The 27,581-nt window shown below is 40.3% G+C and overlaps 1 protein-coding gene across 2 annotated transcripts in view; it reads left to right on the forward strand.

Annotated features, from left to right (window-relative positions):
• Window positions 1-24,277, forward strand: part of GPR149 (G protein-coupled receptor 149) — a 50,083-nt gene extending 25,806 nt beyond the window's left edge. For both annotated transcript variants that reach the window (XM_020781838.3, XM_078389083.1), the window contains one exon: window positions 21,039-24,277. In XM_020781838.3, the coding sequence (XP_020637497.3) occupies window positions 21,039-21,611 (573 nt within the window). In that variant the 3' untranslated portion in view covers window positions 21,612-24,277. The remainder of the gene's footprint in view (window positions 1-21,038) is intronic.
• Window positions 24,278-27,581: the final 3,304 nt, after the last annotated feature.

A 27,581-nucleotide genomic window follows, 5' to 3' on the forward strand; every position in this document is an offset into this window, starting at 1 on the left:
AAATTGGACAGCCATCTGTCAGATATCATTTGATCTGTATTCCTGTATTGAGCAGGGGATTGGACTTAATGGCCTTATAGGCCCCTTCGAACTCCATTATTCAATGATTCTGATTTTTATACTAGTAACATATAGTAAGCATCACTTCCTATGCATCTTTTATTCTTTCAAATTTTCTTTCTCACCACCCTCAAAGGCATTTCTGCCAGCATCCCGACAGGAGGGAAGCAATGTAGAGGCTGGACATAGTGCCATATTTTGTAGAAGGCTTGATTTTGTTATCAATGTTCCCTTGATTCATAGCATGAATGAGACCTCTGCACAGCTGGAGGCTGGAGTAGATTGGATTGAGATTCTGCTTAGTTGGTCCATCCAGCTGGACAGAGCTCAGAAAGTTATATTTCATAAGGAATGTGTTGTGTTACTTTATTACTTATAACAGTCTGGATGCCACTATTGTTGCTCATATTATGCAAGTAATTTGTTGCATTGCACATTATTAACATGTTGCATTGCATCACTAAGAGGCCAGAAAAACATAATGAAATGCTCTCTGCTTCCATCTAATGTCCAATTCTGATATCGAACTTTGGAATTATTTATATCAGAGGAAAAACCAGAAAATACCTCCCTTGACATTTATGACGGATAAAAGAATGCCATAAAACCTGAAATTTTCTGTTAAAATGTTTCTACCAATATTTCAAAAGTCACTGGGTGTTACTCATTGCATCAAGGTAATGTGGGTATTATTTGTTCATCCTAAAAAAGGATTTTAAAATTATTTGCTACAATATTCATTATCCATATACATTCTAACAGCTGAAGATTACTATGTTACTTGTGACCAGATACTTCAAAGCTGTGCTTGTGGAATATTTTCTAACCCGAGGGATAAACCAATTCTTTGCAAAAACACTATGGGCACATCCTATCAAGTACTGTATTCCCCAATATGATTGCCCCATTCTTTGGTATTTAAGTACTGTATTCCCTTATAGCCAATGTGGTTGCATCAAGCCCACTACTATTTTGGTTCATGTGTGTGGAAGGCACTGTTTTGTAGAGTTTTAATTAGTAATTTTGGCACCCAGGACAAGTAGCCTTGTATCCCACCCACTCTTCCTTGAGGCTCCTTTCCTGGGAAAGGGACGTGAGGTTATACCACATTACTGCTGGTGCTGCAGTCTTATTGTCTGGCAAGCAGAGGATTGGCATGGTGCCATGGTGCCCTCCTCGCTTTCCTTGGAAGCAATGCTATCTCTTTCTTTGTGGTTGGGTGGGGGAATGCCACAGGGCATAATACTGAGGGCTGGCACTTTGCTACCTGTCTGAAGCAGCTGGAGACCTCCTGCCTTGCAGACAGCTCCCTTAATAGCGAATAGTGCTGGGAGAGGTTGCTGTTTGTTTTACACCAACTCTCTCTCCAACCCACTAACCTTTAAATTTTAGCACCCCAAGGCCAAGCCCCGTTGGCCCTGCCCTAATTACAGCTCTTCTATTTTAGTTGCATCAAGATCCATGCTAGGAAAATGAAATTTTCTTTTGGCATGTAAAATGTACTCAATTGTTGTACAATTTTGTCATTTTTGAAAAGCCACCTTGTTAGAGCTTGTCCTAAAATGGAATAGAATTAATTGCTTTAAAAAAAACCATAAAGGGCCATTGAAACTAGTAGTGGGTTGAGAGAGCAAAACTCTGCCTATTATGATTTAGAATAATTTTGTTATCTTTTTTTTTTTTTTTTTTGCCCTCTTTGTTCCAAAGAATTTTAAGCAGTGTACATGGAATTCCAAGCAGATTTGTCATTCTGGACTGAGTAGTCTCGGAACTGCTTACCTTTAGTGCCAACATTGCATCAGTGGTCTCTGGAGACTTCTGAAAATGCACATAATGGATGAATCTTGCCTCCCTTAAGCAAAAAGAGCACAAGACACTGTGTTCTAATGTTCGGGTATATTCACTGGTAAACAGAGGGAGTCCATCCAAATGTTTCCAATATCTGAGGGTTATTTGGGACTGGAATTTCAGCAAAAATAAGTGAGGGCCTGGCCCCAGTTTAAATGAGTGGGTTTGATTATCAGTCTTGATCATGGCTAACTCGTTTTATTAGTCTGGGTGGTAAAAGGTAAAGGTAAAGGTTCCCCTTGACAATTTTGTCCAGTCATGTCTGACTCTAGGCGGCGGTGCTCATCTCCGTTTCCAACCCATAGATCTAGCGTTTGTCTGCAGACAATCCTCCGTGGTAGCACGTGGCCAACATGACTGGAAGCTAAAGATGAAATCTACAGCAGTGTGTTCAGTGTTATGGAGACAAGGGTACAACAGATTATGGCTCTTGGAGAAGACAAGTCATGGAATGGGGATATTCTAGTTCATTCACTGCAGATGGTGGCAAAAGGTTCAGATTTATTTATTTATTTATTTATTTATTTATTTATTTATTTATTTATTTATTTATTCTAATTATATCCCGCCTATCTAGTCGTTTAAGACCACTCTAGGCGGCTTGAAGGAGTGCTGTAAGCAAGGAAGATTCCTTGATGGAGTGCTGTAAGCAAGGAAAATGAGGAACTATATAGTCAGGTTGTAATTAGAAAAAGAGAGAGGAGAAAGATGAGCTACGAAGAATTCTTGTCCTGTATCCCAGATTAGCCAACTGAGTGGATTTTCTGGCTTTGAAAAATCCTGGATCCAGTTCCTTCCTGGATCCTGGTTGACTATCAAGGCTGTTCCTATTATTGTGTGTGTGTGTTTAGTCGTTTAGTCGTGTCCGACTCTTCGTGACCCCATGGACCAGAGCACACCAGGCCCTCCTGTCTTCTACTGCCTCCCGGAGTTGTGTCAGGTTCATGTTGGTTGCTTCGCAGACACTGTCCAGCCATCTCATCCTCGGTCGTCCCCTTCTCCTCTTGCCATCACACTTTCCCAACATCAGGGTCTTTTCCAGGGAGTCTTTTCTTCTCATTAGATGGCCAAAGTACTGGAGCCTCAGCTTCAGGATCTGTCCTTCCAGTGAGCACTCAGGGTTGATTTCCTTTAGAACTGATAGGTTTGTTCTCCTTGCAGTCCAGGGGATTCTCAAGAGCCTCCTCCAGCACCACAATTCAAAGGCATCAATTCTTCGGCGGTCTGCTTTCTTTATGGTCCAGCTCTGACTTCCATACATCACGACAGGAAAAACCATAGCTTTGACTATTTGGACTTTTGTTGGCAAGGTGATGTCTCTGCTTTTCAAGATGCTGTCCAGATTTGTCATCGCTTTCCTCCCAAGAAGAAGGCGCCTTTTAATTTCAGGGCTGCTGTCTCCATCTGCAGTGATCATGGAGCCCAGGAAGATAAAATTTGACACTGCCTCCATATCTTCCCCTTCTATTTCCCAGGAGGTGATGGGACCAGTGGCCATGATCTTAGTGTTCCTATTATTAGGCAGGGTGAATCATCTGTTAAGAGTATCAAGGCATGTAGCAACTGTGGGAAGGCTAGAGATGGGACATACTGCTAGACCTTTCATTAGCTTAATAATGCACAATAGCCAAACATAGGCAGTTTCTTTCATTGTCATTGGATTTTCCCTACTGTGTTTGCATTTGTATTTCAGGTGTCCATTTTAACTCCCTGATCAACACTCAGGAGAGAGAAGTAGATACACAGTTTCCCTTCTATTTAGAAATGATGCACTATCTTGTGTAGAACAGTTCATCCAGCTTTCCACTTACTTTTAACACCTGCACATAGAGAGATGCCCACAGGAGCACCACTCCCAATGGAATTAAACCACACAGGGAAAGTGTCAAGAAAAGCCCAACTGAGCACACACTCGTACAGACACATTAAGGCAGAGGTTCTCAACCCATCCCCCAGATGTTATTAGGCTACAAATCTGAGAAATTTGGTCAGCACAGCTGAAGGCTTCAGGGAATTTCAGTCCAAGAACATCTGGGGACCCAAGGATGGGAACCACTGCATCAAGGGAAACCATATAAGATATTTGGGGGAACGGGCCTTTGCACCAAGAATGGGGAAAGGTCACTACTACGTAGATGGAAAGCAGTTCTCCTGGGCCTTGTATCCTCTAGAGGATTTCAACAACAAAAATTGAGTACTCGTTGTAGATTGAATGACTGGGGTGGACTGTCTGGGGCTTATGAAAGTAGAAGTCAAGAATATCTGAATGACAATGATGTGGGGAATGGGTGAGGTAAATTATGCTTCTAATTCAACTTTGGAGATTGCTATTGGAATCAATAAATTGGGAACAATGGAAGGTATGTCCTGCTCATATTTTGGAAAGAAAGATTGTATGGAATGAGCAACAAATAAGTGGAAAGCGTTCCTTATTTAATATATGGGAGAAAACAGGAATGGATCATTCCTAGGTAAAGTCACTTGCTTCTCTAAGTCAATTACAATCAGCATAACTAATTCCAACAAAACATTCATTTGTTGTAATGACAAACATGTACATATGCCAGACTGTTGTGAAATGTTGGTTCAGTATTTTCCTTTGTGATGCAACATGTAACAGAATACAGTTACCCTATTTAATTGCTTCTCTCATACAACGTTGAAGACCTTGCTTTGAATGCAAAAATATCTGAAGAGCAAAAGTAGTGGGAATGACAATAAGTATTGCTAGGAAACAAGAACAGAAAAGCAGCAGGAGCTCAACAGCCAAGATGGTGTTCCATTAATTCAGAAAGTGTAGCAAAATAACCTGCCACAGATGTGAAGGTCATTAAAACACATTAAACGAAGGAGCCCTTAATGGCTTAGGCTTAATATTTCAAGGCTAGTAAAATATTTTGCACTTATTGCTTTAAAAAATACAGAAGCCGTAGTCAGAATATTTTCTGAGACAAAATTACATTTTAATTCTCAACAATCTATACAATATTTGCTACTCAAAGAATATTCTGTGTAGAAAAATCAATCAGCAATATCCATCCATCATAGGCATCCTTCAGTCTCAAGAGATTATGGTAACATGCTCTGTATGGAGGACTTGGAACAGCGTCCAGTGTTTTGACGCTGTACGCGAAGCTGGAGTGTCCTCTCCAGGGCACAAAGCCTGGGTAAAATAATATGGAGGATAGGCTGTTATCCAACCAGCAAGTCCTCCCCCCTCCACGTCACTGAAATAGTCCAATGGCATGAGCCAATACAACTGGTTTCAGCGATGTCGCAGGAGTTGACAGAATGACACGAACTGCCTCCAGGACTCCGGCTCTGGATTTTGCCTCAAGGTTAACTCCTGAAGCCTTTTCCATCGGTGGATATAGCCACAAGGCAGTGGAGGTTTGAAGTCAGAGTTTTCCTTCTCCTAGATGGGCTGCCTTCCAAGGCTGATGAATCCCACCTACCCAGCCTGTTCCCTTACGGCATGGACTGCGATGGCGGTGCCTCAGTGGGGGTTTGAAATAGGAGTTTTCCTTTTCGTAGATGGGCTGCCTTCCAGGGCTGACGAGTCCCACCTGTGGTACCCAGCCTGTTCCCTCGTGGCATGGACGGCGATGGCGGCGCCTCAGTGGGGGTTTGAAATCGGAGTTTTCCTTCTCCTAGATGGGCTGCCTTCCAGGGCTGACGAGTCCCACCTACCATATCTGCCCCCATTTGTCATGGAGCAAATTTCAACAGGACAAAACCACTTAGTTTCAATGAACTCATTGTGTTATTCATTACTTTGCAGCTGCAGGGCTTCCATAATTCTCTCTCAGGAAAAAGTAACCCATTTCACTGCACATTATTATTAACACATTTCATTGTCATTTCTAAAGGTAAAGGTAAAGGTTCCCCTTGACAATTTTTGTCCAGTCGTGTTCGACTCCAGGGGGCGGTGCTCATCCCCGTTTCCAAGCCGTAGAGCCAGCGTTTTGTCCGAAGACAATCTTCCGTGGTCACATGGCCAGTGTGACTTAGACACGGAATGCTGTTACCTTCCCACTGAGGTGGTCCCTATTTATCTACTTGCATTTGCATGCTTTTGAACCGCTAGGTTGGCGGGAGCTGGGACAAGCGACGGGCGCTCACTCCGTCACATGGATTCGATCTTACGACTGTTTGGTCTTCTGACCCTGCAGCACAGGCTTCTGCGGTTTAGCCCACAGCGCCACCACGTCCCTTTATTGTCATTCCTGCCATCCCATAAAAATAAAGGAACATACCTTTCGAGTTCCCTTCTGTGCCCAAGTCCAATATTTCCACCTTGAAAATGCATATAAAAAAACAAAAAGTTGAAAGAAAACAATACTTTTCTTAGTGCAATTTCTGTCAAAATACATTTACAATATCTTCTAGTAATTTTTTTGAAATTACACCAAAACGTAACTTTGTGATTACTCATTTCTATGCTTTAGAACTGTTATTTAGTTACACATCTGTTCCTGAAAAACTAAAGAGTATCAGGTAACTCTGTTACCTGTCACTAGTTATTTCCAAGCTCAGCTCAGCCACAAAGCAATTTATTGGGTTTTCCCATGACTAGTTTCCAGTTTGCAATCTATGTGTGTTGGGGAATATTGTATGTCCTTTCTATCTCAGGAACGTTATGATAGTTTGACATGCTGACTACTTATGTGATAAGAGCAATGTTAAGTTATGATAGAACACAGCTTAGGAGGAGAAGATTGTTACAGATTTTTGAATTTCTTGTAAAATTCCTTTTGCTATGCAGTAGAAGTACAGAACTCCACTGAGGAGAATAGCTACAAGTTCCCCAGACTCCACCCCTTTCTCAGTAACGGGCACTTAAAATCTCACTCTAAGACATTTGTGGGAGAAAGAGTAAAAATACCTCTTTACTTACAGTTGCTCGAAATTACAGACATATGACTGCAGGGTTTTTTTTAGTGTGTAGGATAGGAAATTGTCAATATTTATGTTGCTGGCACTTCATTTGTATTTCCAGGAGTGGAGATTAATTTGAGATCTCCCATATATACCAAAATAATTGGGCCAAACAACTTAACAGGCTTTGGTAACTACCGCAGCTTAATTTGACTGAGGTGTGCCATTTGCCATTCCATCTCATAAAGTAAAATATCTTGCTAGCAACCTTAGTATGTTACCTGTACTTATTTTTTTTTTTTCTTTTAGGATGGTTGAGTTGAGTATTATGTCAATGGATGACTTGAATAAAAATACTGATTATTTTCTTCTCTTAACTGTATTCACTTTTAAGACAGCTGCTTCTCTCAGTTTTGTAAATGAACATATCTTGCTTATGGAGTATAATTTATTTCTTAATCTATTTAGTGTATATTCCACATTTTCTTCAATGAGCTCTCTTCTAGTGGGAAAACCAGTTAACTCCGTACAGGTAGCCTTTTCAGCTAGATATAAAAGCATAAGGAAATAAGAAAACCAATGTTAGACCAGACCAAAGTTTTGTTTAATCTATCATTATGGCTACACAATAGACAACTAACTGCCTAGGAAGAGCCCCCAGAGCAGGACACGAGTCCAATTGGTCTTTTACATATTTTATAAGCTACCTTGTATCCCTCTGTTGAGAGAAAGGTGAGCTATAAATAAAAGTTTGTGGTGATGGTATCCATCTGCTCCTGTTTCCCAGCAACTGGCACGGAGAGGCATGTTGCCTTCAATAACTAGAGGTAACACATAGTCATCATCACCTACAGTGATTGATTGCCTTATGTGAGTATTGTTTGCAGAACGGATAAGAGACAAGTGGTGTGTAGGGGAAACATCATTAATAATTTTCACCCAATGAACTTGGTTCCTTTAAGCAAAGGTGCTGTCAAGAGAAAGGCATGTAGACAGATGTAACAAGAAAAGTATGCTCGGTATGATCAAGGGTTTTGAAGGAGCACATTTCTCACTGAACACTGCTTGCTTGCTCTTTGCATAAGGGAAATGTTTCGAGCATACCACAAGATGACACTTGCGTCTCAACTGAATGCTTTTGCTGAACAGTGTGGGTGTAGATTTATGTCTACATGACTTTAGATACAGATAGGTTTCCTAGTTCTGTCAGGACCCTGGAGAATTCCACGCTGCGTTTTAAGAAGCCCTGCCTATTTTTCTCTTGACTTACAACCTCATCTGTTGACTGCCGCAAGCAGCTTATTTCAAGAAGCTCTGTTACGCACACAGAACCTACCCAACAAATGGAAGGAAATAAGAGGAACTGAATGTTGTATCTCCTTCAGTGAGCTTCGCTCGTGGAGAGTCAAGGTGATAAATACAGGTTAAGATAAATAAGCTACAGTGTGGTTCACCAGATTGACATCAAAGACGTCAGAGAAGCACCTGCTTGTCAGCTGATGGATAGACTTTGAGGCTTCTGTAGCTCACCTCTCACATCATATGTACCTGCTATTTTCATTTGTTCAATCAGTGCAGCATTTGCTGCAAATATGCTACCGGTCAGGAGGATGCCTCTTATTACAGGTTCCTCTGTTACATGAGAGAATAATATCCTAAGAGACAAAAAATAATAATAAATAAAAATAAAAATCACATCAGAAACAGCATCTCCTGTAATAAACCATTTAATTCTTTGCTAAAACTGTTTGCAATCATTTCCTGAAATACTTGGCCATTTGTTTTCAAGGATCATTTTCCATGTACCCTTTTAAAACTGGAAACATTGGACTGTCCAGGATTAGAAGCATTTTTAAAGGCAACAAAGCATGCTAAGAACCAGACAGGAACTCTGAAAGCACAGAAAGCAAAATCCACACAGTGTCATTTGTATAAGAGTCAAGCCCATGAAAATGTCACAGGAGGTAAATTTAGCTTTTGTGACATGTTATTTGAAACATCTTTGATTTTTGTTTCTATGTGATTTTGCTTCCAAATATAAATCTGGACAGATTGTCATTGTTCGACATTTTTCACTATTCTCTATACCATTTGGCATTGTGTCCTGCATTCCTATCACTCCATAAACAGCTCCAAATCTATTATAGGCTCTTTAGAGAAGATAGCGGTTGTGCAGAACTTTGTATGTATGATTTTTGTTTTTACTAAGTTGGAATACTAGCTCTTTATTTTCAAAGGATGTGGTGAATGGGAAACATTTTGCATGTGCAAAATATAGTAGTTCGTGTTCTTTTGAAATAACTGGGAAGTCCATGTAGCTAGTTTTGATTTATTATTTTCAATGCGGTTCCATTTCTGAGCCAGTTTTTTCATGCACTCATTTTTATCCATTGAAAAACTAATAATATAGATATGCATAGATACTTCCTAAATTTAACTCAGATTTTATCTTTTTAATCCTTTCTCTTAAACCGTCTCTTCAATAGTTCTATTCACACAGCATGCCCCTATTCACTGAGCCTGCAGAGAAAGGAAAACAGGACTTCAGTCTTCCACATGTTCATCTGGTGATCTAAAATATTCTGTGATGTATAACTGTATGCAAAACCAGGGATCCTATCTTTTGATGATTTCTTGACTACATGAAGAAAATCTATTATATGCCCAGACTTGTATGCTCCTAATTTGTAAAGAACCTCCTTGATCACCTAATTGAGCTATCCATTCCTATTTTATTCATCAAGTTGACTTCTCCTTCTTCACTACTTTTCTTGTCACGCAATTATTCTAATCTTGAATGAGTTCTCAAGATTGGCCCATTCTCAAACAAACTATCAACTTCCTTGTCCACCGTCATGCTTTCTTTAGCAGTGGAACGGTTTTATGGGATCCAGGTATACAACACCTTTCTTGTAGTCAGCCCTTTTGAAATCAGTTTGATTTACTTCAGAGTAAATATGTGTGCTGGGGCTGACAACAACAAAAAAAGCCAATATAGTAGATTCCAAATGCAAGCTCATAATGATCACTTGCCAGCCGGAATAGCAATAATACTTTTAAGAAACTCTCTTTGGTGCATTTCAGTCCAGTATTCTGTGCTATCACTACATTAGCACAAAGTTTGCAGCTATGCAGCTATAAAATCAGAGCAAGGATGATATCATACATAATTTTAATTGTACAGTATAAGTGACTGTGCAGTTTTGATCACATACTTGCGGTGCCACTTTCGCAGTCGCTTGCACAATGGTGTGATCGTTCAACTATGGCAGCAACTATTTTTCTACCATCATGGCCCTAGATTTAAGCTTCAGATTCTACTTCTGATAGATGTCCTGTAATAACTATAATCGATTCATGCACTGCAGATTCAAATTCCCAGCTATTGGAAAATGAGACTGGTAGAATATATTAAGCTACAGTGGCACTAGACTCCTTAAGAAATGTGGCAGGGTGGGCAGGATCAGTGAATAAAAAGAGGCCTTTCATTAGAAAAGATTTTCCCATTTAGAAAATTGCTTCCTTCACCCTTAATGCAAATAGATTGTTAACCTGATGCATTTGAATACATTTATATAATCAAAAGTCTTTTGTTCTGATCAAGAGCTCAGAAAGAAGATTCACTTTCATTTCTCATGCCTTTTTTAAAAAAAGGCTTTATAATTATGCTTTTAAAGAAATAAATATGATGTACAATCTGTGGAAGGAAAAATGTGTTAGAAATTGTATACGGAGCTCTAATGCTTTGAAAACTAATTTTACAAATACATTTTTGATGTAATGTACAAAGGCAAGAATCTGCTACAGGGAAAATAATGATTTTTTACAGGTATTTTAAATTAAGACGTGAAAGGAGCTGCTTTCTCTCCTATTTTCTTTTAAAGTTGGCTATACCCCTTTAGAAGGACTAAGATTTTTCATGTTGTAAAGTAAAGCCCTGTTCAGACCTTACAGGTGGACACCATACCATGAAGGAGGCTTCATCTAAAAATGAATGCAGCTACCCCTCCCCTCTTCACATTGATGTGCAAGCTGGAAACAACCACAGTGGTACCTCACAAGACGATTACCCCACAAAACAGTTTTTTTGCTAGATGTTGATTTTTTGCAATCGCTATGGCGATTCGCAAAACGGTGTTCCCTATGGGGGATTTTGCTGGATGATGATTTGGTCCGAGCTTCGCGGACCGTTTTTTCGCAAGACGACGATTTCTACAGCTGGTTGGCGGCTCCGCAAAATGGCTTCCCTATGGGCAATTTTCGCTGGACGACGACTATTTTCCCCATTGGAACTCATTAAATGGGTTTCAATGCATTCCAATGGAGAAACGCTTTTCGCTAGACGATGTTTTCACAAGACAGCAATTTCAATGGAACGGATTAACATCATCTAGCGAGGCACCACTGGTACATAGATTTTAGGGCCCAAGCTTGACACAGGGGGTGTCCCTGTGTTATGTCACAGGGGGTGGGTCTTTGAGTGGAAAGTGCAAAATAAAATGTGTGCATATGTGTTTGGGTGGGACAGTCAGTGCTGATTTCCTGTGCTACCTCCTGAAGGAAAGAACACACAATAGGTCTCCTCCTCCAGCAGTCCCTGCCGTGAAAGTTATCTCTCTGCCAGCAATTCTCTGAGAAGGGACAAAAACTCTGTGTTCCTTCAACTGGCTCTCCAAAAGACTAGCAACCATACTTATCACACTTTGTATGGCCCAGAAGAGGCCAAAAAACAGTAACAATAGCAGCAAGGCAGCTGGTGGGTGGGTGTGAGAATAGGGTAGACAGTGTTGTGATGGCTGTTTAAATTTCGACAGTGTGGGAGGCAGGATAGGAAAGAGGATCAGAGAAGCAAACAGGAGAGATGAGATTAATAAGACTGAAGAAAATATCTACTGCACATCTAGAACTGTCTTACACATAATTCCTCAGTTGGAAATAGTATGAGAAGAAATGAGATCCATAGCAATTACAGATTTCTACTCTGCTGAGAAAGAATTTGCTCTGTTTAATCAATCTCAAGAATCCTCATGTTGCCTGTGAGATGTGGTCCTATCTTCCAGAATCTAAATGGACAAGCCTGAAGCTATTAATTAACTTACATTTTCTATGTATTTCAGATGAACTTAATGAATTTTAGACTAATGAACCAGGTTGTCCATGAATGCAGAGAACTCCTCCTCCATGTTCACAGCTGGAATCTTGACAGCATTGCAGGTCACCCAGAGCATACATGTTTCACATGGATAATTTGGAAGTGAATTTCAAGACTTCTTTGTTACCTGGCTTACCAATCTCCATTGTGAGGAGAAACATCATTAAGATGCACTGAGGAAAATCTTCAGCCCTATGATTAAGTACAGTGAGGCAATCATCTCAAATGACAGACACTGGAGGGCAACAGTGGCAAAACCCCAGCTGTACGTCCTTCGACCATTGGCTAGTTCTCCTGCTGGAGAACAAAGCACTGCTCCATGCCCCATAAACTAACTTACTGCCCTTAGGTGTAGTAGTAAACATTATCATGTAGAGGTAAAATTCATCTGGCAGTCCAGCTAGCTTCTGTATGTAGAATGGAGGCACCTTTTTTGATTGCTGGCTCCTAACAAAGCACAGTTGAGGGGTAAAGCTAGGGAAACCCAGAGAGGTCACAGCCAAGGACAGCTAGCAGGAGTTTGATGGGGGAGAGATAGGAAGGAAAGGTCTACTGGACGAAGGGACAAAAGAAAGGGAAAGACCAAGGAGACAAAGAAAGAAAATTATGTATTAGTGGACTTTCCCAGCTATGTCCAGGCTAACAAAATAAAGGAAAAGGCATTCGTAGGCAAACAGGTCAAAGCAAAAGGGCAACATGGATTATGGATGGAAGAGGCACTATAGTTGTGGTGACCTGGAAAGTTTGTGCAATGTTTGTCTTTGTGCCTGAGTGTAACATGGTGTAAACGTGCAACAAGTGTAAACTGGTGTCACTGTTAGAAGAAAAAAAAAGAGAGAACTGCAGTGAGTAGTCACACTTGAGGCTAAGTTGTGTTCAAAATTATTCAGCCCCCACTGAAATTGAATGTTTTGGCCATTTTGACATTGATTTTGATCATTCAGTCATCTTGCTTACATTTACATGAAAGAGGCACTTGTAGGTCAGAGAAATATAACCTTAAGTTTATAATGAAATAACCACAAATGTCTTTTCTGTGCTCACATTATTATTAGTTTTTATTCAACCCCCAAGTGACATTCAATCTTAGTACTTAGTACAACATCCTTTTACAGTTATAACAGCTTTTAAACGTGAAGCATAGCTTGACACAAGTGTCTTGCAGCGATCTACGGGTATCTTCGCCCATTCTTCATGGGCAAAAGCCTCCAGTTCAGTCAAATTCTTAGGCTTGCGCACTGCAACTGCTTTCTTTAAGTCCCACCAGAGGTTCTCAATCGGATTTAAGTCTGGTGACTGCGATGGCCACTCCAAAATGTTCCAGCCTTTCCTCTGCAACCATGCTCTAGTGGACTTGGAGGTATGCTTGGGATCATTGTCCTGTTGAAAGGTCCAATGTCTCCCAAGCCTCAGGTGTGTGACGGACTGCATCACATTTTCATCCAATATCTTCTGGTACTGAAGAGAATTCATGGTACCTTGTACACGCTGAAGCTTCCCTGTACCTGCAGAAGCAAAACAGCCCCAAAGCATTATTGACCCTCCGCCATGCTTCACAGTAGGCAAGGTGTTCTTTTCGTCATATGCCTTGTTCTTCCTCCTCCAAACATAGCGTTGATCCATGGGCCCAAACAGTTCTAATTTTGTTTCATCAGTCCACAGAACACTATCCCACAACTTTTGTGGTTTGCCCACATGACTTTTGGCATACTGCAGTCAACTCTTCTTATTCTTGGGAGGCAGCAAGGGGGTGCGCCTGGGGGTTCTGGCATGGAGACCTTCATTACGCAGTGTGCGCCTTATTGTCTGAGCTGAAACTTCTATACCCACATCTGACAAATCTTTTTTCAGTTCCTCAGCAGTCACACGGGGACTTTTCACCACTCTACGCTTTAGGTAGCGCACAGCAGTCGAAGTCAGCATCTTCTTTCTTCCACGACCAGGTAGCATTTCAACAGTGCCCTTTGCCTTGAATTTGCGAATGATGCTTCCTATGGTGTCTCTTGGTATGTTTAACTTCTTTGCAATCTTCTTATAGCCATTGCCCTTCCTGTGAAGACAAATCACCTCTTCTCTTGTCTTCCTGGACCATTCTCTTGACTTCACCATGTTTGTAACCACACCAGTAAATGTCTAGAAGGAGCTGAGTATCACAGTCATTTTAAAGCTGCCTAATTGGTGCTTATTATGCTTGATTGGTGCTTGGTGACATCCACAGGTGTTTTCAATACCTGATCGAAAACACCTGAATGAACCTCTCTTCTTCAGAGTGGTAGTCTTTAAGGGGTTGAATAACTGTGGCAATGAAGAAACCACAAAAGAAACATTTACTACTGTATTACATAAACAATTGATGTTATTTTAGTTGCATTTGGTTCTTTAAAACGTCCTTGTAGGATTTCATTCTGAATACAATTCCAAATGTACACTATAGTCCCTAAACCCCTTTACAGCATTGGGGGCTGAATAATTTTGAACACAACTGTAAAGGAAGAAGAAATATATATTGACAGAACTCTTGAGCAGCAGCTGCTGTCAATGGAGGCACCGGAGGAGAAAGAGCAATAAGGGAAGGCAGAGGAAGACAATGCTGTCGAGAGAGCAAACATAGTGGAAAATAGTGATGGAAAAGAAGGAGAAGGAAGCCAGATTTTGGTCAGATATCAGGAAAAAACTTCCTAACTTTTAGAGCAGTATAGCAATGGAACCATTTACCTCGAGAGGTGGTGAGTGCTCCAGCGCTGGAGGCATTCAAGAAAAACTTAATCACCTGGCAGATATCCTTTGCTTTGTACTCCTTCACCGAACAGGAGTTTGGACTCGATGGCCTTATAGGCCCCTTCCAACTTAATGATTCCGTGATTCTATGATCTTCTTGTCTCAAGCCACAAAATTTATTGGGTCTACCTTATGAAGAACTTTTTAAGGACATTGGTATGTTCTATTATCTCCATTAAGTGTGCAAGGGCCACTCTTAACACATATCATGTAAGAGTCTGAAACAACCCAATTAACCATGTTTATTCAGAAATAGGCCCCTCTGGTTTTACTGGGCTTACTCCCATCAAAACCTTTAGGTTATAAATCCTAAAACCCAATACAATTCAATATAGTTCAATCCTATCTGATTCATCAGTCACAAGCTTCACTGGTTGACTGAACTTCACAGACAATATTGGAACCTTCTAAAAGCAATACATATACTGTATAGCATTAGGTGTTTTATGCCCAGTACAGTGATGTGGCTGTGCAGCTGCACGAACTGAAGTGGGTTCATTCCAGGTTCCATATTATGGAGGCTGCTGCCAAATTCAAGGTCATGGCCCTCTTCAAACAGAGTTTACAGGATTGTCTGTTTAGACAGATTTGTCACTGCACCACAGTAGATTTTACAGCATTTTATTGGCGACCATTAAGTCTGCCTGCTCACTGTTCCATTTGAATGCTTCTTTCTATTCAGTGGCAACTGATCCATTAAGGCAAATGGGACACTGCCTTGCCCTAGGCTTAGGCTATGCCTGATCAGCCCATTCCTACATACGTCCTGCCAACAGGCAGAGAATCAGAAACCCCCCTCTCTCTTCTGCTCCTGTTGAACTCCCAGACTCACTAGCCTTCTTGATTTTCTGTCTTCTGCAACCTAGGCATTTGGAAGGACTTGTTTATAGCACCTGGGTGCATTGCATATCTAGAGTTGTAAATAAGTGCATCTTCTGTTATCTAGACTAAATTTAAGTGTTATTAGAAGGTGTAAATGACAACACTCTTTGTCTTCTTCCTTTAAAGCAGTGGTTCCTAACCTTGGTTCCCCAGATGTTCTTGGACTGCAACTCTCAGAAATCCTGGCCAGCACAACTGGTGGTGAAGGCTGCTGAAAGTGTTTGTCCAGGAACATCTGGGGACCCAGGGTTGGGAACCATTGTTTTAAAGGATAGTCAGACATAACCTGGATCAGCAACATCCCATTCCCTGAGATTTCGGGAACAAAACCAGAGATGGAGGCGGGTGGGTCCTCATCATGTCACACTAAAGAACCCTTTCAGTATCACCGGTTGAGGTTTTGTTACAACACAGAGGCAAGACAAGCAAGGATTGGGATGAAAGCAAGCACAACACACATGCAGATATCTTCACTCTAAGTCTGTGAACCTTGATACCAGGTAGGAATGGGTAAAAAAGGGTGCCCAGACTTTTGAGACATCTCACGTAACAAAACTCAAGCCTTCTGCTCCAGTTCACTCACCCTCAGATTTGTCTCTCTGTCTAGATACCTGGAGGAATAGAGCAATTCCAGTCAGTCAAGACACTGAAAACTGGCAATGCTTGGTGTGATATTATGCATCACAACATTATATAGCACAAGGCTACTGAGCAAATATATAGCATTATATACATAAGCCTCAGATTCATACTCTTCTCTCGCCTCTTCTTTCAATTAGCCATAGTTAGGAAAGAAGACAATTTCACAACCTCTACTTTGAAACTGGCTTGTTTCAGTAAACTATAATGAAGACTGACCAGAGATTATGCTGGTTTGAAATTGACAGGTGCAGCCCAAACATCAGAGAGGTGTTGTTGTTGTTGTTTTTGACGGGGAACAGTACAAACTTAAGAGCGGCTGCCTAACCCTTTCATATCTTGATCAAGTCCTGTACTTACAATCTCAAGGGTTATGATACAAATGTATTTCAACGTTGAAATGCATTTGCTCCATTTCTGAAATCATGATATAGCTCATACCAGGACATTTCCACTCTGGTTCAACACACACATATTTGTGGGTTGTTTTTTTTAAAAAATGAATATATGGCCATTATATAACTGTTTAGTTAACCTTAATACAGTGGTGCCTCACTTGACGATGTTAATTTGTTCCAGCTAAATCGCTGTAGAACGAAAACATCGTCAAACGAAATAAAAAAGCCCATTGAAACGCGTTAAAACCCGGTTAATGCGTTCCAATGGGCTGAAAACTCACCGTCCAGCGAAGATCCTCCATAGGGACGGCCATTTTCCATGCCTGTGCAGCAAGGAATCCATCCCTAAGGACAGCGGGGGGGGGCATTTTCTTCAGCTGGTGGCCATTTTGAAACCCAACGATCACCTGTTTTTGAGCGTTGTAAAGCGAAAATCGGTTCCCGAAGCAGGGAACCGATTATTGCTAAGCGAAATTCCCCCATTTAGACCATTGTTTTGCGATCACAATTGTGATTGCAAAAACCTCATCGTAAAGCGATTTTCTCATTAAGCGAGGCAATTGTTAAGCGGGGCATGACTGTAAAGGCATTAGAGATACCCAGTGCACTGTAGTGGATAGACTGATGGACTAGGACTCAGGAGGCCTATGTCTCAATTTCCAGTCAGTCATGGAAAATAAATATCTCCCTTACCTTGAAACCCCTATTAGGGTTGCTTTCAGTCAGTTCTGACTTGATGCAACATAAAAACAACAAATAATGGCATTATCTGTTCAGTGGTTTTATTTTTGTTTATTCTAATAGGTCAGGTACAATAACAAGCATTCTATAAGGCACACATTTGGGTTATAACACTATGTGTCTCACCCTTTTCTCCACAGAATTATAACTTAATGGTTTAAATAGTGATATTATTTGGCTAATGCTTTGAAAGCATAAGATTGGAGCCACATGATACATCTCATGGCTGTTCTTCGTCATTAGTTGCAAAAAGACACAATCCCTACATTGAAATCATTTTCATCTTATTTATGTTGTTTATTCCTTTATTTAATTTATTGCCTGAAGCACAGTACAGAAAGTCCTTCCCTGTTTTGAAAAACTGGAAGATTGGTTGGTGTCCTTTAGATGATTGCAATTCATTCCGTTTAGTATCTTTCTGTTTGTGCCTGCTTAACTTGTATTTGTAGCTGAGCACAGCAATATTGTGTGTGCATGTTCACTGTTGGTATTATGTGCCATCAAGTCCTTTCTCACTTATGGTGACCCTGTGAATTATTAATCTCCCTATCATTAACAATCTTCTTGCAAACTAAAGGCCATGGATTTCCTCACGTAGTCAATCCATCTTATCTTGGGACTTTTCCTATTCCTACTGCCTTCTAATTTTCCAAACAATGAAACAAATACATGAAATAAATAGTATTCCTGCTTTTTCCAATGAGTTTCGTCTTCTAGTGTTATGTCCAAAGTACAATAGCCTCACTTTAGTCACGTTCACTTTCACAGAGTTTAGGTTGATCTGATTTAGCTGAAATTTGTTTCTCTTTAGAAAAGTCCATGGTATCTGGAAAGCTCGCCATCACCAACTGTATACTACTAGTAATATGTGTACTAGTATTAAATATTTACTCACGTACATGCTACCAATGAGACTGGATTCCACTGTCACTAGGATCAACATTCTGATTATTACGTTTTACCCCTTTACCTATTCCCTTTCTTTTCTGCCCTTACAGCACATGGATTGATCTTGAGAGAGCATGTCACTTAACAACACAAAGATCTTTCTCTCAAAACAACAACTTCTAATTTAAGTACACAAGCAAACTGACTGATATCCAGTATCATAAAGTTAGGCTGCATAAGCCTGCTGACTTCATCAGCCACAGCAGTATGTTCTTAATAAAAAGTCTCCCCACTCCTCCAGTTCCTGGACTTACTTAAGATCCCTTTGGTCCTGGGGAAGTTTAGGGGAACAGTGGGAGAGGTGGAGTCTTAAATGTCCAAAAATCACTGCCATGATAGTGGAATTGCAGTCTAACTTGGGACCCCTGGCTATGCAACCTTGTCAAGTCTACCTTTCCGTCACCCCATGCTCACTAGTAATAAGTAGCTTCTGAGTGGTTAACATGGAAGCAAAATCGTCAAATTTCTGGTGTGTAACTGTAAATGAAGTGTAGGTTCTCCAAACAGAGGCAAAGAGTTAATCCATGAGACCTTTTCTTATCATAAACAATAATGGAAAACAACAAGGGGTTCCCTTTTTCTTTTATATTTCCTCCCAGTTTGCATTTCATTTTCTATTCTCTCTTATTTATGAATTAATGTTGTTAACCATCTCTTATATTTTCTGCAAATCCTAAAACTAGGGTACCTTGAGGGTGGGCAGTCACACACACAAAAAACCATGTTAATGAAAATCAGCTGTCTGGGTTGAGAACAAAATGGTTAAATACCTTACAGGCAAACTTCATGGAAAATTGAGTATTTTGCTGCTATTGTTGTTTAATTGTTAAGTTGTGTCTGACTCTTCGTGACCCCATGGACCAGAGCACGGCAGGCCCTCCTGTCTTCCACTGCCTCCCGGAGTTGGGTCAAATTCATGTTGGTCGCTTCGGTGACACTATCCAACCATCTCATCCTCTGTCGTCCCCTTCTCCTCTTGCCTTCACACTTTCCCAACATCAGGGTCTTTTCCAGGGAGTCTTCTCTTCTCATGAGATGGCCAAAGTATTGGAGCCTCAGCTTCAGGATCTGTCCTTCCAGTGAGCACTCAGGGTTGATTTCCTTCAGAGTGGATAGGTATGTTCTCCTTGCAGTCCAAGGGACTCTCAAGAGTCTCCTCCATCACCACAATTCAAAAGCATCAATTCTTCGGTGGTCTGCTTTCTTTATGGTCCAGCTCTCATTTCTGTACATCGCTACTGGAAAAATCATAGCTTTGACTATGCGGACCTTTGTCAGCAAGGTGATGTCTCTGCTTTTTAAGATGCTGCCTAGGTTCGTCATTGCTTTCCTCCCAAGTAGCAGGTGACTTTTAATTTCGTGGCTGCTGTCACCATCTGCAGTGAACATGGAGCCCAGGAACGTAAAATCTTACCTACCTCCATATCTTTCTCTTCTGTTTGTCAGGAGGTGATGGGACCAGTGGCCATGACCTTTTTGATGTTGAGCTTCAGGCCATTTTTGGAGCTCTCCTCTTTCACCCTCATTAAGAGGTTCTTTAATTCCTCCTCACTTTCTGTCATCAGAGTGGTATCATCTGCATATCTGAGGTTCTTGATATTTCTTCTGGCAATCTTAATTCCAGTTTGGGATTCTTCCACTCTTGCCTTTAGCATGATGTATTTTGCATATAAGTTAAATAAGCAGGAAGACAATATACAGCCTTGTCATACTCCTTTCCCAATTTTGAACCAGTCAGTTCCTCCATATCCAGTTCTAACTGTTGCTTCTTGTTCCACGTACAGATTTCTCAGGAGATAGATAAGGTGGTCAGACACTCCCATTTCTTTAAGAACTTGCCACAGTTTTCTGTGGTCCACACGGTCAAAGGCTTTTGCATAATCAATGAAGCAGAAGTAGATGTTTTTCTGGAACTCTCTGGCTTTCTCCATAATCTAGTGCATGATAGCAATTTGGTCTCTAGTTCCTCTGCCCCTTCGAAATCCAGCTTGTACTTCTGGGAGTTCTCGGGCCACATACTGCTGAAGTCTACCTTGGAGGATTGTGAGCATAACCTTGCAGGAGTGTGAAATGAGTGCAATTGTACGGCAGTTGAAGCATTCTTTGGCACTGCCCTTCTTTGGAATTGGGATGTAGATTGATCTTTTCCAATCCTCTGGCTACTGCTGAGTTTTCAAAACTACAATTTCATTAGCTCTGGAGCTACTTGTATTTGTCCTCCGCTCTTCCTCAGTAACATGTTGGACACTTTCCGACCTGAGGGGCTCATCTTCCAGAGTCATATCTTTTAGCCTTTTGTTTATGTCCATGGAGTTTTCTTGGCAAAGATACTGGAGTGGCTGGCCAGTTCCTGCTCCAGGTGGATCACATTTAGTCAGAACTTTCTACTATGACCTGTCCATCTTGGGTGTCCCTGCACGGCATAGCCCATAATTTCTCTGAATTATTCAAGCCACTTTGCCATGACAAGGCAGCAATCCATGAAGGGGGTTGCTGTTATAGTTCAACAAAAAAGAACTATGACTGTGTATAAGAGAGTGTCTACGTGTGTATGTATAACATGTATTTTTATACTTTTTGATTAAATTCAAGCATCCAAGGGAGTATTCTGTGTACAGCAATGAATATAATGTGTTTGAAATAATTGGCTTGTTGACAATGGATTCTTGACTTATGGAAGCAACATGAAATAATACCAATTTTCTTTTTTCCAGCGTTCCGGCGGTGCCTTAGCTATTCCTTTATGTGCATTTCAAGGGACTGTATCTCTTCATGCACCCACAGGAAAAACTCTCTCTTTGTCAACGTATGAGGTAAGCACAGAAGGGCAGAAAATTACACCCACATCAAAGAAAATTGAAGTCTATCGTTCCAAGAGTGTAGGTCACGAGCCAAACCCTGAAGATTCTCCAACCACATTTGCTGACACAAGTGTGAAAATTCATTTAGAGGTGCTCGAAATTTGTGATAATGAAGAAGCCATGGACACTGTATCAATCATCAGTAATATCAGCCAGTCGTCTACCCAAGTCAGGTCTCCATCACTGCGTTACTCCCGGAAAGAAAACAGATTTGTCTCGTGTGATTTAGGGGAAACAGCTTCCTATTCACTTTTCATACCATCACACAATCCTGACAGTGATATCAACATATCCATTCCTGATACTGTGGAAGCTCACAGGCAGAACAGTAAAAAACAACATATGGAGAAAGAAGGTTATCAAGAAGAGATACAAATGCTAAACAAAGCATACAGAAAAAGAGAAGAAGATGGGGTGAGCAACTAAAGAGATGAAAACCAAGATGAGTTGAATTCAGAAGTCAGGACTGAATATAGTGGGTCTTCTGAGTTAAAACCAATCATTCAAAATTCGTTTGAACAAAATGAAATAACGAAATCAATATTAAGGATATGGATATTATGGTGGAAAACATCAATGTGTTCATGACAACATTTAAAATATGAAGAACCAAAGGTTTCAATCCTACAAACTGTGAGGAAGCTGCTTCCTAGGAGATTGACCCTGTCTCTTTGGGGGAGGGGGAGGTGATGGTGTGGACCTTCCTCTCTGGCTGTAGAGAGCGACGTGTGTGTGGTTGGAAAGAAAAAGTTGATATGAGAAGCAGAACTTTACTGCTGTTGCCGTACCTCCAGTGCTGCCCAAACTGCAGCAGAACTAGAAATGGGACTAACCTGTAGTAGAACCAGAAATGTTAGGGGAGGCTATGAATCCACAACATTCTAAGCCTCCTCCCTCCTTTCCATACTAGTTGTACATGGGTCTCCCTCATGACAGTCACTGCTTTAATAGCACCATGAAGAGTCCAAAAATGAAAGCAGCATAATCAGTTCTAGCAGAGTTTACCAGGAACAGATCTTTTGTAAAGCTAATGAGTTTTAGTTACCTATTCAAGGTCAGGCTATCCCCCCAAATGGGACGGCTTATAATACTGTGTTGTAGCTGGGAAATATAATTCCAGCCCGCCTTCTCTGGACTGTTGAGGTTTGTAATTATACTCAGAGGGCAAATGTGTACCTGGGTGGTATTGCAGATGATGTTTCCATCCTTGTTAATTAATACCAACCCTTCAAACCTACAAGCCCTTGCTTCACTACGCTATTCCCTGACTTGGCCCTGAAATTGGCCTAGCGAGGACATTTTCTCCCCATGCCAAAGTAAGAGATGGGAAGTTAAGGGAACTATGTTAAAGTCACCCGAACATCATGCCCTGACTGCAGTGAGATTACAGATTGTGTATTTGCTTTGGTTACCACCATGGATTCTCTTTTCTAATAGCCTTCCTCAGGATTGCTCTGACCTTTCCTTTGAGATCAACGGGATTTCATCAGCCCAACCATGTGCAGGACTGCAGCCAAAGCTCTTAAAACAGCTTTAATTTCATTGATGGGAGCAGGGGAAGAAAGTTTCTCTGAATTAATACACAGACAAATTTTTTTGATATTTTTTTTTTGCCTTGGTTTACCAGCCTATGGGGACATATAAGAGAATTAGTCAGACCAGTTCCATTCTTGTTATATTTGTTATCCTGAAAATAAATATGATCATCATCTTGAAGAAGAAGATGATGATATACTTTAAAATTATTCTTAAAGACATGAAAAAACTGACCATTTATTTTCATGAGATCCCTCCTCCACTTTTTTGCCCGTGTTCAGAGGTACACTAGATAACGGTAAACGCAAGAGTTAAGGTTTTTATACTATCCTTCCAGCTTTAACAACTATGTTGTGTCTTTTCATTTCACCTGTTGGCCATTCAGCAATCTTAATCCAAGCTTGAATTTCCCTTTGATTTCTTGGATCTTCTGTAAGATATTTTTTCTTTTCTCCTTTTGTCGTTCTTTGCATTGGTTGTAGTAGTAGTTCTTCGTGACAAGACAGTCACTGAAAAGCATCATTCAGAATTCTAATCCTATTTCTGTCACCTTCTCCATTTGCTTCTTGTATGTCCTTTATAATTTCAATTTTTTCTCCTTACTAGATTTACAGAATCCTTTTTTTCTCCTCAGTGCCTATTTCGCTAAAGACTTCCAAATTTCCCTCAAAATGATTAGGCTAAATCTTGTTTCAAATAGCAATGATTGTATTCCCATGTTGCCTGTCTTGCAGAAGAACAGACACTTCTAGAAGAACAGATTCCCCCTCCTGCAACCCCTTAGTCTTGCCAAATCAGCTCTGGGGCTTTTGGAAGACTTTCAAAACAAGATTTTGTGGGAACATTGTGCCCCATTGTATGATTACTTATCCTCTCACATTACAGTTAATGTAGTCCATGTATGACTCTTAAAAAACAATGCTTTAGGGACATTGCATAAATAGTAACTATTACATTCCTCCCATATTAGTGTTGGTGTTTAAATGTGTAATAAGACACAATTATTGCCCAAACACTGAATGTCACTGAATCTAAGTGACCAGCAAGAAATGTAACCAGCTGTGTTTCCCTCAGCTTTCCTCAGTTGTTTCTCCTCAGCAAGAAACCTTAGAGGAATCTTCAAGTATTATGTCAGGAAAAACACACTGATATCTCCAGTCCAAATGGATGAGGCATATGATTTTCACCCCATTAAAGGCAATGCTATGGTGTAATTAAGGCAAGCATATGTGCGTATATAGTCTCTGGGGAAAAATTACTTCTGCACTATGTAATGATGAACAATGCTGTGAAATGGACATTTTGGGCCTAAGGCACATATGCTTTTAAAGCCCTGCTCAGTTGTTTATTTTTAGAGAGTTCAATATTTTGTGTAGGAAAGAATTTTACAGACAATATTTTAAAGCTTGTTAGTTGTGTTTGGATTAGACTTTAGATGATGTATTAAAGTAGAACATAAAAGAAATCTTCAACTGAACCTAACTGTAAAATACTGTACTGCTGTTGTAAGATAGACAGTGAATAAATTTCCTTCTGTTCCAGTTCTGTAAACTGCACATTTCTCTAAGCCTATTTTTTTGTTTTGTTTTCTTCTTGGTTCTCATTTCTTAACCATTGGTAAAATGTTCAGAATGTGAACGACCAGATGTTATTTATTTGCCCATCAAGAGTAATTTGCATTGTGCCCACAGAGACATAGCATTTCTCCCTTCCTCCTGTTTATGAATTAGTAAACATTGGAAATGATGTGTTGCTTCTCATTTTTAGACACTCAGTGTGATTTAAATGTTTAAAGCATTTTAAATAACTAATGAGGAACAGTTTCAACCTCTTTCACTTTGAAAGTTTTCCTTGTGACCTTTAATGAGAAACACAACACAGGCTTGACATTTGTGGGCAGAAGGACAGTTGTCAAAGTGACCTTTTTGAAGGTGACTTCAAATAGATGAAATCCAGCTGGCCCTGTGCAGGGAAGAAAAATGTTGGGAAAATATGAGAAGTACATACATCCTGAACCAGAGCTTAACACATGGTAGACATTCTCGCCTACTGAATAATGCATTTCACATCACACTGAAAATCTTGGGAGGCTCAATATTCTGAACATTCTGATTACTCAGTTTCCAGTCTCCACCATGATTCAATTTTGATTTAGTTGGACTGAAAAGATTAGCAAAACAAAACTCAACTGCTCTGAGCATCTGGAATACAGTACTGCCTCCACCTTGGTGAATTTGAATCTACTGCCAGCTGGCCAGTGTATTATCAATGGATTCGTTTTGTATCTGGTTTGATCACCAGTACACGGAAGATTAACACAGGCAAAAATCTATAATGCTTTAGATACTATTAATACTATACCAAAATTATTCTTTACTTTCTTAGCCCAATTAATCAAAATCAGCCAGAACAAGAAAATATGGATGTGGACAGTTTCACAGAATTTCAGGTGCAAGAAAAATGTGAATTCATTCACTGTGAAATTGCTGTAGGGAATTTGGGTTTCTCTGAGTCTGTTCATGTTAACAGAATGAGGAAAAGATTGGCTAAACAGCCTTCTTTTCAGCTTGCTAGCATACATCTCCTGTAGCCCTGTAGGAGCAGAAGGTATAGGAAAGTTACTGAATAAGCTGTAAACAAGACACAATAGCAATTTCCTTCTTTCGTTCTCTCTTTCTTTTTTTTCCTGTCTAGGAGCCCTAGTACATGAGTGCCAGCACCAAGCTGTTTAAAAGAAAAAGAAAAATTATCAGCAAATATTTTTATGCCCCTTCTCTCCATGATCCCTAATTCTGTCTGGCTTTTTAAAAAAGAACTTTCAAAACACACTATCAACATCTCTCCACAACTCTACCAGTCAGAAGAAACAATTTCCCATTCACTTCCACCTTCTTTGCCTCTCTCCAGCCCCTGCACCATTGAACCAATCACCAGCATTACATTTTTCTGTATCGGTTCAAATGGTCGCACTTCTTGAACTGGTGAGACTCTAATGCCAAAAATAGCAGAAGCCCTAGTGGTGGAGGGGGAAAAAACTACAGATGGAGGTGGAAAAGTTTCAGGCTGATTTGGATTTTTGTTTATGTCGTCTGGTAAAAGGGAAAAAAAACGTGACTCAGCCTGTCCCAATCCCATAGCATTTTCTGCATTTTTTTTGTGTATTCTGGTCACACGCTGAGCAGAGACTTATTTATGTCATACAAATGCTCCAAAAGTGCAGCAAATAGATGTTGAAAAATGGCTTGTGGCTCCATATTGTGCAACATGGAATATCATATCCTGTTTGTTTCTCATCTTGAAGAACTTTTGAAGAAACTACCATTTATTCAGTCTTCTGCACCAGTTATTAATTCCTAACTTTAAATTCTCTCAAGTGCCTCTAATAGGTTTTGTAAATGATTTCCATAAAGACCTTGCAGGCCTGCAGCATTTAGCAGAATAATTAATCCAAGATTTCTGTGAAGCGGCTGTGAACTTTTTGTTTCCTTGCCATGTTGCATCTAATAACATTCTAGAATGGACAAAGGCCAAAGAATAAATAAATAAAATTTTCATTTCTAGACCCAGAAGCAACGCTTTGTCCAACAACTCCCAAACTGCACAACCAGTGTTGTGTTTGTGTTGTTTTACAGGGATTTTTAAAGTACAATTTTGAAACTGGGTTGGCAGAGCTGGATACAAGTATTCATAATAAATACAAAATTATACAGAAGAATATGTCTGTTGCCACCACACTCATAAGTGCTGCTAATCATTATTCAGAAATGCCTCCAGCCATAAATAAGTGTGATATAATTATGACGGTTATGGCAGCTAAATACAGATACTTAGCCAAAACTGCCCCCCTCCGCTAGTTCGGAAAATGACAACATCAAATGATCATGGGGAAAATTGGATTAAACTATTAATAGAGATTACAGTATATTGGAATCAAGTAGTTGTTTTGGAACTTTAACAGTCATGGAGTTGAAGAACTGTATAGCCTAAATGATTTTGACTGTATTCATTGAGTTTAGTTCTTTACTTAATTAAGACTGCTGCTTTAAGCTACTGAATGGACCACGTTAATGCTTTCTTTGGAATCAAGCTGTTACATAAACATCCATCTTGTAACCATGAGGAAAGCCACAAAGATCTGGTGAGTTTCTGGATTGAGTAAAATCATCCTTGGGGGAAGGGGTAAATTGTTTTGGATTGTACAAATTGAACTAAAATGAAAATAGGATGAAAGTATACAAAAACATGACAGCCAGCCAAAGTGACCAAAGGATCAGAGACACATGTGGAAGGCAGTGGAGAGCAACACCATGTGTATGTGTTTATATGAAGTGTTCAAGTGAAGATGAGATAACTAGAGTGCATGGTTCCAGCAAAGAACATAGAGATAGTGGTCGGGGGGGGGGGAGATTACCATAATGGAACCATATAGGGTGCCTCCTGGATACAAGTTTGTGAGAATAACAAATACAAGTTTAGAGTTAAACAAGGAAGAACCTGAAAAAGGTAGAAGATTCCAACACAGCATCAGCTCTGCTTGACCTGGGCTGAAAATAATTTAGTCCTATGGACTTGCTTTTGTTAGGGTTGTCATAGTAGCATCATCCACTTCTTATGAAATTCAAAATCAGTGACTGATCCTTGTGATGTCAAAAGAGTGGGAAAGGCAAAGACTGGTGGGCAGGTGAGGAAGTGAAATTGCTTCTGGAACAGCTGATTATGGGAACTGGCTATAGGTCACTTTCTGCCTTCCATTACAATGCATGTTGGCTCCAAACATCCACAAGCTGTCTCCCCAGTCCCCTTCCCTTGCTCCTGGTCTCTCTGTTTTCTGATGTTGCACAGTATTAGCTGAGTAAATGC

Source organism: Pogona vitticeps, chromosome 3, assembly GCF_051106095.1.
Source record: "Pogona vitticeps strain Pit_001003342236 chromosome 3, PviZW2.1, whole genome shotgun sequence".
NCBI classification, from domain to species: Eukaryota; Metazoa; Chordata; class Lepidosauria; order Squamata; family Agamidae; genus Pogona; species Pogona vitticeps.